This window comes from Macrobrachium nipponense, chromosome 17 (genome assembly GCF_015104395.2).
Source record: "Macrobrachium nipponense isolate FS-2020 chromosome 17, ASM1510439v2, whole genome shotgun sequence".
NCBI classification, from domain to species: domain Eukaryota; kingdom Metazoa; phylum Arthropoda; class Malacostraca; order Decapoda; family Palaemonidae; genus Macrobrachium; species Macrobrachium nipponense.
In genome coordinates this window covers 69,358,130-69,371,263 of record NC_087210.1, presented here as the reverse complement: position 1 = coordinate 69,371,263, position 13,134 = coordinate 69,358,130, and the positions used below count along the sequence as shown (strand labels likewise).

Below are 13,134 nucleotides of genomic sequence, written 5' to 3'. Positions count from 1 at the left end.
GCCCCTCATGCCAAGAGTAACCTCACCTCCCTACTTGACTTGTCCTCCAACAGGTACTTGGATATCTCTCTCTCTCTCTCTCTCTCTCTCTCTCTCTCTCTCTCTCTCTCTCTCTCTATATATATATATATATATATATATATATATATATATATATATATATATATATATATAATCTCACAATAACGTGATTTGAATATTTTTAAGTAATATATATAACGTGATTAGAATTTTTTAAACTAATAAAAGTCCACACTTAAGTAAGCTGTTTATTAAAAACATCATAGGACGGGAGCTTTCATCTACCTGAACAGTACTAGATCACATCAGCCGCACCGATTTTTCTTCTTTTAAAAGAACAAATACCTAAAGTCACGAGGGACAGAAGAGACGCTGGAACCGTCCCAAAGTGTGGACTTTTATTAGTTAAATATATATATATATATATATATATATATATATATATAGATAGTAGATTATAAAATTCTGGCAGAAAATGCCCCAAAGTGCAGTCCAGGAAACATAAAGAAGTGAGACAGGTATCCCGCTCCCGCCTCTCAATGTATTGCCACTGCAGCCGACCTCAAATAATTTACCGAACTGCTGGGAAGTTTTTGGTCTCCGCTTATTAAGCGCCTGTAAACCACAGGGTTTGACCAAGGCTGAAAATCCCGGAGATTCGTTATTTTCGAACTTGACTCTACAAAAACAAAGTTTTCCTCCCGGCAGCAGTTTGAGATGCGGATGTGTAAATCGTAATGATAAAGTAATGTGCAAAATAATTTTTTACCAATGTACCAGAATATTTCAGTGATTCTCGAAATTGTGATCAAAATCATCATCAACCGCCATTGAATTAATAAAATTTAATCGTTATTTGTGAAACGGACAATTGGCAGTCGGTAATTCCACTTGTAATAAGTTTTCCTCGATCTGTACGATAGGAGGAGATTATCAAAATAACCATCACAAAAGAGCAAGTAAAAAAACCTTAGGGGAGTTACGCGGATTAAGTTTTTTTTGTCATCAGAGTTGTCAATAGTTATTTCGAGGATATACTCTCATTGTCAACTCAGACTTTCTGGTAAAGTAATAGCCAGTTGCAGAATACGTTAAAGACCTGCAGTACCAAATTCTGCAACTGTTCCATACTGTAATGTTCCATAATTTCCAAAAATGAGGGACTTCACATTTACCTTGAATATGCCGTAGTTACCGTTTTGACCTCAGCGAAGCATTGAAAAAAAATGCCATCTAGACTATGTCCATGTCATAATTGTGGCAATTAACTGTTATAATCATGGAACCTTTAGAAAATTTACATAAAGCTTCCGACAAACTTCAGGAACAGAATCTTTCAGTGGTTTCGGAATGGGATGGTTCCTCGCTGGATGAGTGGATTTCGCGCTCGGCTACCAATCCGGTGGTCCGAAGTTCGATTCTCAGCTCGGCCAACGCGGAACCAGAGGAATTTATTTCTGGTGATAAAAATTCATTTCTCTATACAATGTGGTTCGGATCCCACAATAAGCTGTAGGTCCCGTTGCTAAGTAACCAATTGGTTCCTTGCCACGTGAAAATATCTAATCCTTCGGGCCAGCCCTAGGAGAGCTGTTAATCAACTCAGTGGGATGTGTTAGGATCTACCCAGGAGTAGATAGGTAATACATTTGGAAAGCTTTTTAACTGATTCTATAAAATATATTTCATTAATGTGTATCAAACTTTGCCTTAGACATAGTGTTTATTTAAAAACAAATGTGCTTAAACCTATTCAGATTCTTGGACGTTAAATGTATCCAAATAATATTTTGTCAGTGAGTCACGTGCTTTGGTGTACGAGCCTTAGAAATAGTATCATTATTTTACCGAAGAAGAGTCCGAAAAGTAATTAACACATAAAGTATAATGATTCAGGATGGGAGAACTGCTGGGTACAGTGGAAGACCTTACCGGAGCTGCTGCCAGGGTTCAGCAGCGAGGTCGCGCGGTCACCGATCAGGTCAACGCTTTTATTGACGACTACATCATGGCGCTGGAGGAGCACCGGCATACCCTTCTTAGGCAGGTCAGTCCCTTAATTATGTTATTGTTGTTGTTGTTGCTTTTGTTTTCTTTCTTTTTTCAAATTGATTCCTTTCTTCGGTTCTTCTGGTGTTTTTCCTTCTTCCAATTTCAATGAGAGGGTCATTCCTGTTATCATCTATTTTTTTTAGAAAAAACAAAGCAGTTAAAAATTATTTTTATTCTTGATAAGCTACACCTCATTATCTGAAATGGAAGAGATACGGTAAATGAACATTTTATTTTTGCTAGTTTTTGTGACTGATGTCACAAATTTGTCACCTGCTCTTTTACCTTTTAAGTTTAATTATAAACTTAAAAGGTAAAAGAGTTGATTTGTACTTATTCAATAATGAGCGTGACTTAAATGCTGGTGTTTTCTTTAGATTAGTATGAGATTTAGTAATAAATAAATGACCCTCCCCTTCATCTGCTCAGTTGTTCAGGTAACACCCGCCAATCCATGAACTCTCACGTTTAAACTAGGGATCAACGATTTCTTTATTGCTCTTGTTCGGTGGCCACCGAGCGTGGAATTCCTACATGCTTTTGTTTTCCCTGTAAATTCAAAAGAACATCTTTTGTTTCTTCTGGATGTAGTTCTGCCTTTTTATGTGATATTTTTGCTTCGAGTATAAGCTTCATAAGAGCATGCAAGAATACGAATGAAGACGAAGCCTTGCCAGAAGTATCCACACTGGTTACGAGACTGTATTTCTTCGATCTGTTGACATAAATTAATTAATCTTGGAAACTGATAGCCGGTGAACGTGTGAGGTCATGAAAATGTTGTTGATTTTATATTTTTATCCAATGATTACATTAATCTCAGATGAACGTGAACTTTATTCATTAAAGATTCTCCTTCAAGTTGAGGATCAAAAGAAAATCTGTTTCCCGATATTAAATGAAATGTTTGTAACTGACTTTTTTTTTTTATTTAAACTGCCGAAACGTGTACTGAATTAATATTTTTAATTATGTATGGAGTAAAGTTTTATTTTAAAAAAATTCAAATGAACATTTAATATTTTATTTGATCGACTGAAGAACAAAGTCCATAAAATGGTGAGTTAATGAAAAGAGAAAAATATTAGGTGAAAAGTGGTTTAAATTATTTTCGCATTTCACGAAGTATTTTTACAAAATACTTATTCGTTAAAGCCCTTTTTATTTCGTGAAGTAAACGAACTTTTTATATCCATTCCATTGCATTTGCGTCTAAACAAGATACTAATAAATGAATGTCATCTTGAGTAATGCACCAATTCGCAAAGTCCTTTTTTATTTCACGAAGTAAACGAACTTGTTATATCCATTCCATCGTAGTGTCGTCTAAACGAGATACTAATAAATGAATGTGAGTAACGCACCAATTCACTCTTACAGATTCGACAGGCGTGCGAGCGCGCTCAGCGGGGAATCGTCATGGAGTCTCAGAAAGCCGGGCAGACTGCGAGTTGGCTGCGGCAAGGCTGTGATTTAACCCACGATCTGTTGCATCACGCTGGAGATGCGGAGACCTTGGCGCTGGCCCCCATCGTCACGCTTAGGTTACAGGTAAATATACCCTATTGAAGCTCCCTTTTTTTTTTTTTTTTTTTTTTTTTTTTTTATAGGACGTAGTTACGGTGCGAGTTTTTTTTTTTTTTTTTTTTTTTTTTTTTTTTTTTTTTTTTTTTTTTTTTTTTTTTTTTTTTTTTTTTTTTTAAAGGCCGTAGTTACGGGTGCAGGTTTTTTTTTAGGCCGTAGCTACAGGTGCGAATTTTTTTTTTTTTAAGGCCGTAGGTACGGGTGCGATTTTTTTTTTTCTTTTTTTTTTCTTTTTAAGGCTGTATTCTCGACTTCTTTACGGCGACAAATAAGAGCACGTATGCTATGTTGCAAATTCTACAGGTACGGGAACCGTACCTCAGGATTCTTATTTATACGGCACGGCAGCCAGTCAGCGCTTGTGCATTATTGGAAAACAATCTGTCTGATCGGTGAGTTTGTCTTTACTTCTTCTCTGTTCTAGACATTCCCTACTTTCCACTGAAAAGCGCTCTCTCTCTCTCTCTCTCTCCTCTCTCTCTCTCTCTCTCTCTCTCTCTCTCTCCATCTCTCTCTCTCTCTCTCTCTCTCAATGGTTGCGGTTTTGACAATGTTTACATCACGCTGAAAGCCTTTTCTCATTTTTGGCGACGTTAAATCTGTCAAGTCATCCCATCCCACATTAACTTTGGAAATCAGTGATCTTTGGAATACGCAGTTGACATTAGATTTTCCCTTCCACGCTCAAACTTTGGAATTTTCATCGCACTTATGTTCCCTCTGACTTCATCTTCCGTCCTTAGACGCGTGGTTCTGACCCTTACGTAGTATGTCCCAAGGTCCTTATTGAAAGGACCTCGGTCTGTCCCAGTATTTTCTTGTTTCCGTCAGGTCTCAGCTAAGGACGCTGCCGACATTACGTTTAGCTCTCTTCGGCTCCTTCGCCAAATGATAATTTGCATGTTTCAGTTGAAAATCAATATTTTGTTAATATTGCTTTTATTAATGGTCATATCTGATGCTTCATCATGATTGGATATGTTAATCGGCATTTGCTGAAAGAGATGCGCCTTATTTCTAGACAGTACAAACTTCATATTTTACGTATCTTCGTAGCTAAAACAACTTTATTTACGTAGTGTTCCACAACGAATAGATATATTTTTTGGTTGGGAAAAACTCTCTATCATAAGAGTATCGTATAATGTTCTAAGAGGTCCACAATAATAAAAAATGTTGCGAGTTCGTGTATAATTTAAAACCCCTTTAGAAAGCTTTTGAACCCTTCCCTGGATTCATGTTCAGTCCAAATGAACAATTAGGCACACCGTGTACCGAGGTGAATTTAAAGATAAATTAACAGAGTTGCTGAAGATTGTTGACACCGGTCGTTAGCTCGTTTATGGACCAGGTGATGAAGAAAGAGGGCCGTTAACTCCAACTAGGCGATTTCCTCTCCCCTATCAATCCTTCTGGCTGCAATTCTGTTGGATCTCCGCAATGGTTGTTGCAACGTTGCAACACGAACTCGCAACATTTTTTATTATTGTGAACCTCTTAGAACAATAGATATATCACTAATATATCTTTTTCCTCTGACATCCAAATCCAGATGACTTCATTCACATCATCTTGTTTCAGCATCTCTTAAACGAAGATGTGCGTGGCTGGGCTCGATGGGAAAGGCTGACTTTGCTTCGCGACCATCGGGCAGGCAAGGTCAGAGGTCATCGACTCCACGGCGTCATCGCAGACACTCCTGCTCATCCTCCAAGTTCCAGGCTCAAACTATGTAAGGATTTATATAATATATATACATATATATATATATATATATATATATATATATATACATATGTGTGTCCGTTGTTCCACGTAACTCTCTCTCTTTATCTCTACTCTGTATATACTTGTACTATATATAATGTAGAGTTATCCATATATTGTTTCTGAGTAACACAGTCTACTGTGAATGAGACCACGTGTAACCATAACAAAAGATAAAAAAAATCTACGTAATCTGTCTGCTAATGTTTGGAAGATACATTTGCATATTTACCGAAACACTGCCGTCATATCAGACGAAAAAAATGTAAGTTTTAATTCCACTTTGCAGTAGGCGATGTGAATAACATTGCCGTGGGTACTCGAGTGTCGGCGTTGGTGGTTGCAAGGGACGTTGACGGTCAGCCAATCACGCACGGAGGAGAGGACGTCGGGGCAATGGTGCTTACGAGGGACGGCAATATCCTGTAAGATTCATCTCGGAATTCGTTTTAAGTTGTCGTTACTCTTGTTTACTCTTATTTAGCGTTTCGTATTGGTTCATTTTGTCGCATGATGACTGAAGATTCTTTTATGTGTAAGGTGCATCACTATACTGTGACCGGAAATGATTAGGAAAAATCCACACTTATGTATAAGAGCAAAGCTGTGTTTTTCGAAATAGAAAAAAAAAATTAAAACTTGGAGCTTTCGACCGTTTTCACGACGGTCCTCTTCAGTCGGTGAAGAAGACGGTAAAAAGGCCGTCGTGCAAACGGTCAGAATCTCCCATTTTAACCATTTTCTTAATTTGAAAAATACGGCTTTTCTCATCTACATAACTGTGGATTTTGACTTATTCTTTTATATTCTTTTATGCTTCTGAAATATTATTTTTTTTTTTTTACATTATAATTAGACGTTTATTTTCTATGAAAGAACGTCATTTTCACATGATTTTTTAACAATTATGCAGATGTAGTTGTTCAGTGAGAGATCGTGAAGATGGGTCATACGAGGTCACTTTCAGCCCTCCAGTACCGATGTCAGCTATGTTGAAAGTGACCATCCAAGGTGCTCACGTTCAGGTGAGAATTGTCATTCATGTATTATTACTACTTATTTATAATTTTTCATCTCTTCCTCTGCAGTAACACTTTTAAGTAAATGTTTAGTTTTCAATAAATAGTAAACTTGTTTGTGAATGTTTGCTTAGCATTCGATATTTATTTTGTTTTGTATTTTTGATAAAATCGTAAGTCATGTAATTTCTTCAACAATACTTCTTCCTCCAAAATTTGCGTTTTCAACTTCATAATTTACCAAAAGCATATTAATCATTGCGCCTTTTTAGCTCTGACTCTGTCTCTCTGACCGAACCAAGTAAATCCGTAGTCAGGCCAGTCTAACTGAAATTGTGTGTAATAGACTTGCCTCTAAAACTTATGATTTTCCCGTCACCTATTTTGTATTTGCTTATGTCATGCGATGCTTCTTGTTCATGGGAGATGCTGAAGCTGCGTTAGACTTTTAGTCGGCTTTATTGCAGATAATACCAATGCTAAGAAGATCATTCACTCGTGCTCTAAATCCTTTTGATGTCATAGATGAAATTGCGTTGCGACTTTTCATTGATAATCTCAGAACATATGTCACATCCAGAATTGCATCCACTAAAGTCTCGCCCCCTCATTTCTCTCTCTCTCTCTCTCTCTCTCTCTCTCTCTCTCTCTCTCTCTCTCTCTCTCTCTCTCTCTCTGCCCATCATGTTTAATGTGCAACACCTCTCTCTTGTCTGAACAATTCTTCGTGCATTCTCATTCTACATCTATTTTGCTAATGCAAGGCACACAATTTAGACCTCTCGCTTCCTTTATCAACAGAATACTGAAACCTTCCACCTTTTGTATTCCTAGAGCTCTCTGTCAGTTTTACCAATGCCATTTCCTCGTGTGCGTGCATGTTTTCTAAAGTATTAAGGTGGAAGTGAACTTACTTTTTTCTAAGTAATTTACATTGCGGATAAAAAAAAAAAAAAGTCAAATTCGTCTTTAGTACGGAACGGGTTTGTGTTGATGGTTTATTGACCGACTCGATGCAGTCTATTTGAGCAGAGCAAGCGACATCTGACCTTTACCGGATATTCAAGGAATTAGTCAAATTTTATCATGTTAATCAGACTTAATTAAACCTGCATTATGCAAGAAATGGAAACAGTGCGGTCTTTTTGAGTCGCAATCTCTTTTGTTTCTGTGACAGTGAGTTTCGATGATATTCTGGAAAGTAAATTGTTCTTCATATTTAAAGTACCCTGTAGGCTGTACTGCCTTCAGTAGCCGGAAGAGTTCCGTGCAGCTTTTCCGTGGATCCTTTTGGATCAGCCTTTCGAGAGTCTAGCAACATGTAGACTTATGCTGTCTGATTAAACTAGTCTATCTACGTATATTGATAATGTGTATAAAGACAGGAACTTGCAGAGAAACACAAAATTTCATTTCGAAACTTCTGAAAGAATTTCCGGGAGCTTTGAAGATCAGTCTTAGTTGTCTTTGTAAAATAGATCGATCTTTATTTCCCCACGTTTCCTTGCTCCACTGTCAAGAAAACTTCCATCGCTCCTTCATAACATGAAGCACCAAGATGTCAACCAGATCCAAAACATTTTTGAATTAAGTACTTGTATTTATTAAATCTTAATTTGTGTTCCTGCACAGGACAGTCCCCTGGACATCATGATAACGCCCACATCTTCGGCGGGACAGTCCAGCTCAGGAGGTGGTGATGCGAGCTGCAAGGAGAGGGGCGTGGCTGTGCCAGGGAGGCAGCATACGGGCATCTTCCACTGCTGTACCTTCTGCTCCAGTAGTGGTGACAAAACCGCCACTTGCGCTTGTGGTGCGACTATGCCAGGTATGACAAACTGCACTGAGGCTGGAAAGGAGATTTAGAAGTAAAGCTCCTCAAATGAGGGGGAAAGAATTGAATTTGTTTACATTTTGTAAACATGAACAAAATAAACTATAGTAGATTTACATCAGCCGTGCATTTGATGTCTAGGCCAGTCCCTTACGACGCTCCTGATTGGCTGTTGATAAGCCAATCACTGGGCTGGAAACTCTCAGTCTCTCTCGAGAGTTCACATGGGTAGGATCTGTTCCACCTCTCCTGAGGGCTACATCTTTCAAAAGTATCCCTCAGGAGAGGTGGAACATACATCCTGCCTATGTGAACTCTCTCGAGAGAGACAGAGTTTCCAACCCTGTGATTGGCTTATCAACAGCCAATTAGGAGCGTCGTAAGGGACTGGCCTAAACATCAAATGCACGGTTGATGTGAATCTACTAGAGCATGTTCTTTAATTCTACCTACATTTTCAGCATTACGAAAGCTGATGGACTTCTTGATACAGTAGTTATAATTATCGCACACGTTGAATTTTCTTCCGCAGTTGCACTTTTTTATTGTTTGGTTGTTCTTTTATATAATGTTTACTTTAATTCATTTATAGTATAGCTTCGCCTTTTCTTTCTCTGTAAATGGTGAAGGAAATGAATGCGTTTACTTGAGTTATTGTTTCTTGTAACGGTAGGACTTAATTCATTAGGTGGTTGTCTTATCAATACTCTCTGTTACTTCACAAGTTCTTCTAACCCAGTTTGCAAAAGACTATATACTCAATTTACTTGTCTTATCAACAAGTACATTGAGTATATAGTCTTTTGCAAACTGGGTTAGAAGAACTTGTGAAGTAACAGAGAGTATTCAGGAAGAGAGTAACATTTAGAAAAGTAAACGGGAAGCACCGAACAACAAAGATTCGTAAACCGTAATTTGCATGAATATCCTTAACCATTCTCTTTAATTTGCATTCCCTTACATTTCTTACACAGGTGGGTACATGGGCTGTGGTCACAATCACGCCGGGCATCCCGGAAAGAAGCACTGGTCTTGTTGTGCCCAGACGAGCGCCACAGCGCCCTGCACGAGACCCCCGTCGCAGTATTACCAAGTTACGCTCTGATGATGAAGTCTTCGAAACCATTCAAAATTAAATCCTTATATATTTTTCAAGTCAAATAATCATACCACGGGGAACTGCACAGATCTATTTGCGATTTCCATTTTGTCGTCACGTAAAACCATGGCAATTGTAGTGTTCACTGTTGTGCATTTTTGGACCTTTTTGACCTTTGATTCTTCTTATAAGAGCAGTGAATTTTCTCATACATTTTAAGGTATGGTTCTTGAGCCTTGAAGAATATGCGAAGTGGATTCCATTGTCTTCACATGTTCCATCATGACCATTTTCGATATCATCGCCATCCTCATTATCATCTCATTTTTACAAAAACTTCCTTTCATTTCATTTTTCATCAAGATTCATAAATACTGCCAAATAGTGTTCTTCCTAATATATTTATCCTCATATCTCAGCCATGTTTATTTCATGTTGTCAGGTGCCATATTCTCTGCAACTGTGATTGCAGTATGGTGTTGTATCATCCAATAAAGAATTATATCAAATGTGTGTTCTTTATTCCTCTTTGATTTTGCCTGCGTGTAAAAAGAGATTTAGCCTTAGGTCATGACTTTTCAAAATTGGTAAGATTGGACTTAAATGATGGCTTCTTTTGTTTCAGGAAAGAGGTTATATAAGAAATTTGTGCGTGATATTTTGTTGATTATATTAGAGAAGAAAGATACTTTCGTCTTTTGTATTCATTTCCGTGTCAGTAACCTTCACAGAAGAATATGGTCGGTGATCAATTCTGTAACGTGTTTGATACTACGAAAAAGGCAACAAAGAAATTACAGGTAATAATACGGTGTGATAGTTTCCTTTTATTATTTAACAGTTAAAAGCATTAATTTGCAAACCGAATGATCTTACGTGCAAATGATGTTGATACCTTATGTATTTTCTTTTACAATCAGAAGGTAAAAGTAGCTGGAGAGCCAGTAGTTGATGAGCTAACCAGAATACATCGAAGCCTTGAAAAGATAGACATGAAACCAGAAGAGGAGTTACTCATTCCGTTTTACAAGTCTAGAGAAATCTCAAGATTGCTCAAGATTGGAAGAGAGGCTAAGAAAAATAATTAAAATCAACAATAGTCATTTTGGCTTCATGTCAGAGAAATCAACACGTAATTAGTGTTTGTGAAATGGCGACTGCGAGAGAAGTTCCATGTGAAAGCGAAAAGAGTTCACCAACTATTTGCAAATTTTAGAAAGGTATTTAACAGAATACCATAACAAGCTGTTAGATTTCCTCTATGACAGCAGAGGCAACCAGAAAGACATTATAAGTTGCTGCTACCTGCGATGTTGATGAAATGTTTATAGAAGATGGAAGATGAAAAAAGCTGAGTGGAGAGGAAGAGGCCATAAAGTCCTTGTCAGCAAAAAAGCGCCTCAGTGGCGTGATCGGTATGGTCTGGGCCTGCCACCTTGGTGGCCGCGAGTTTGAATATCGGGCACTCCATTGAGGAGTCAGAGTTGTGTATTTCTGGTGGTGGAAGTTCACTTTCGACGTGGTTCGGAAGTCACGTAAAGCCGTTGGTCCCGTTGCTGAATAACCACTGGTTCCATGCAACGTAAAAACACCATACAAACAAACAAACAAACCTTGTCAGCAAAGATCATCCAGGAGTGCCATATGTGTGGTGTATCGAATTTGGCAGATGGCTTCCCAGGAGATGCTCAGGACTGCAAATTTATGAATGGGAATGGAGGATTTTCTTTGGCCGAATTATGTAGGGAGAACGAATGGTGAGAGAGGGAGGGGAAGCACCACTTTGCAGTAAAGAGACAGGTCTTGTAAGTGATAGGACATTTCTGTTATCTTGGGAACACTGAACTGTGAAGCAGGTCTTGTGAAGGCAGTAAGAAAAAGGGTAGCAACAGCTTGGACGATGTTCCGGTAAATACGAATATCCTACAGGTGAGAGGAGCAAATTTTACAATTCATACAGAAGGCCTTGCACTACCCTGCGCAGCAAAGTCGTGGTCACTCACAAGAGGAGATTGCTGAAAATGCAAGCTTCATGGCTGAAGTTCGTTAGGAAGTTCACATTACATAAACAATATCCCCTCTAGTTTACCTAATGCATATGCGGATGTTGCGGAGACATGTGGTGTCCAGCAGCTGAGAGACTTTGATGGTTTGAATATTGAAAATAGATGGGTATTCAACAATAATGCTGAAAATAAGGTAAAGACATTATATTCATGAGGTTTTAATTTGTATTTTGTTAGCATTCCTCAAAGTAGATAGAAATTAGAAGGTACTGTATTAAGGGTCTATGTCTTCCTATATAAATGCACTCCTTGCACATATAGTTGCACCCTGGTTTTTGCTTGTATTAGTTCTAGGGTCACATTAATGTGGATTCTCTCTCTCTCTCTCTCTCTCTCTCTCTCTCTCTACTTTGCTCTTGTTTGTTTTTCCTATACTTTTATGTATAGTGGTGGGTTTATTCCTCGAAATAAAGAACAGATAAGGGCAGTAAACTGTCCGTTCTGTTAGCCTTTGCTTAAAAGTGGCAATGTTTGTAAGAATCCTTGAAATAAATCTTAACACTTCAAAGTGAAATGATGAAATGGGGAAACTGTGATCAGGGTCAAAACTGTGGTGCACAGTTATGGCATATACTTTTAAAATTCTCTCTCTCTCTCTCTCTCTCTCTCTCTCTCTCTCTCTCTCTCTCTCTCTCTCTCTCTCTCTCTCTCTCTCTCTCTCTCTCTCTCTCTGACAGAATACCGAATACGAGTACAGCATGTTTGGTTACAAAATGTATGCAAAACATCAGTAATACTCTTTACACTTGGAGGGTTTCGATGACTTGGCAATCATATCCAATTGGATTGTAAATGTTGATGGGAAGTAATATATGGATTTCTCGACTCACGCTATTTTAGCATGACATCTCCGTCACTTTTGCAGAAAGTTGTGTCTTGAAAATAATCCAAACATTATGTAGCTCAGTGAGCGTTATAACTCATCTTTTTTTTTTTGTGGTAACAAATATAGTAAACTAGCCTGCCCATCTCTCGTCTTTAATGTGTTTTATTTTCGCTTTTCTTCCTTTTTTAAACAGGGGGACTGTTTATCTAATTCTTCGTGAAGTAAGTCATGGATTCTGAATGTAAATAAAAGAAAGAAGTTATAGTCAGTTGACGTGAATCGTCAGCAATGACTACTTGCTAAGAGATGTTTATGGTAAAGAAGTTTAGCATTTGTGAAAAGATGAATCGATCTGAGTCTTTTGAGGTGGTTTGGTCATGTGCATAATTCAGAGGTTACTGTGGGACGAGTGGAAGACGACCCTTGAAGTGCTAGCGTGTAATATAAGTGCAGAAACAAATCGGCCATTGCATCTTAGAAGCGCTAGAGCGCATAAGATAGGGATGGTTCACTGCTGATAAACTTTTTAATAGGATAAGAAGCTGTTTATGTTATGGGAGTTTCTTCTTAGGTGATCATTCGCGATTAAGATGTATTGACACTCACTCTATATATATATTATATATAATATATATATATATATATATATATATATATATATATATATATATATATAGAGTGAGTGTATCGAATATATATATATATATTATATATATATATATATAATATATATATATATATATATAGAGTGAGTGTCAATACATCTTAATCGCGAATGACCACCTAAGAAGAAACTCCCATAACATAAACAGCTTCTTATCCAATTAAAAAGTTTATCAGCAGTGAACCATCCCTATCTTATGCGC

The 13,134-nt window shown here is 37.7% G+C and overlaps 1 protein-coding gene across 1 annotated transcript in view; it reads left to right on the top strand.

Moving 5' to 3' along the window:
• Positions 1-9,885, top strand: part of LOC135196299 (uncharacterized) — a 210,256-nt gene extending 200,371 nt beyond the window's left edge. Inside the window, exons 6-13 of the mRNA XM_064223007.1 lie at positions 1-53; positions 1,918-2,068; positions 3,454-3,624; positions 5,239-5,389; positions 5,714-5,849; positions 6,338-6,449; positions 8,076-8,271; positions 9,252-9,885. The exon at positions 1-53 is cut by the window's left edge and continues 165 nt beyond it. Of these exons, the coding sequence (XP_064079077.1) occupies positions 1-53; positions 1,918-2,068; positions 3,454-3,624; positions 5,239-5,389; positions 5,714-5,849; positions 6,338-6,449; positions 8,076-8,271; positions 9,252-9,382 (1,101 nt within the window). The 3' untranslated portion in view covers positions 9,383-9,885. The remainder of the gene's footprint in view (positions 54-1,917; positions 2,069-3,453; positions 3,625-5,238; positions 5,390-5,713; positions 5,850-6,337; positions 6,450-8,075; positions 8,272-9,251) is intronic.
• The last annotated feature ends 3,249 nt before the right edge of the window (positions 9,886-13,134 follow it).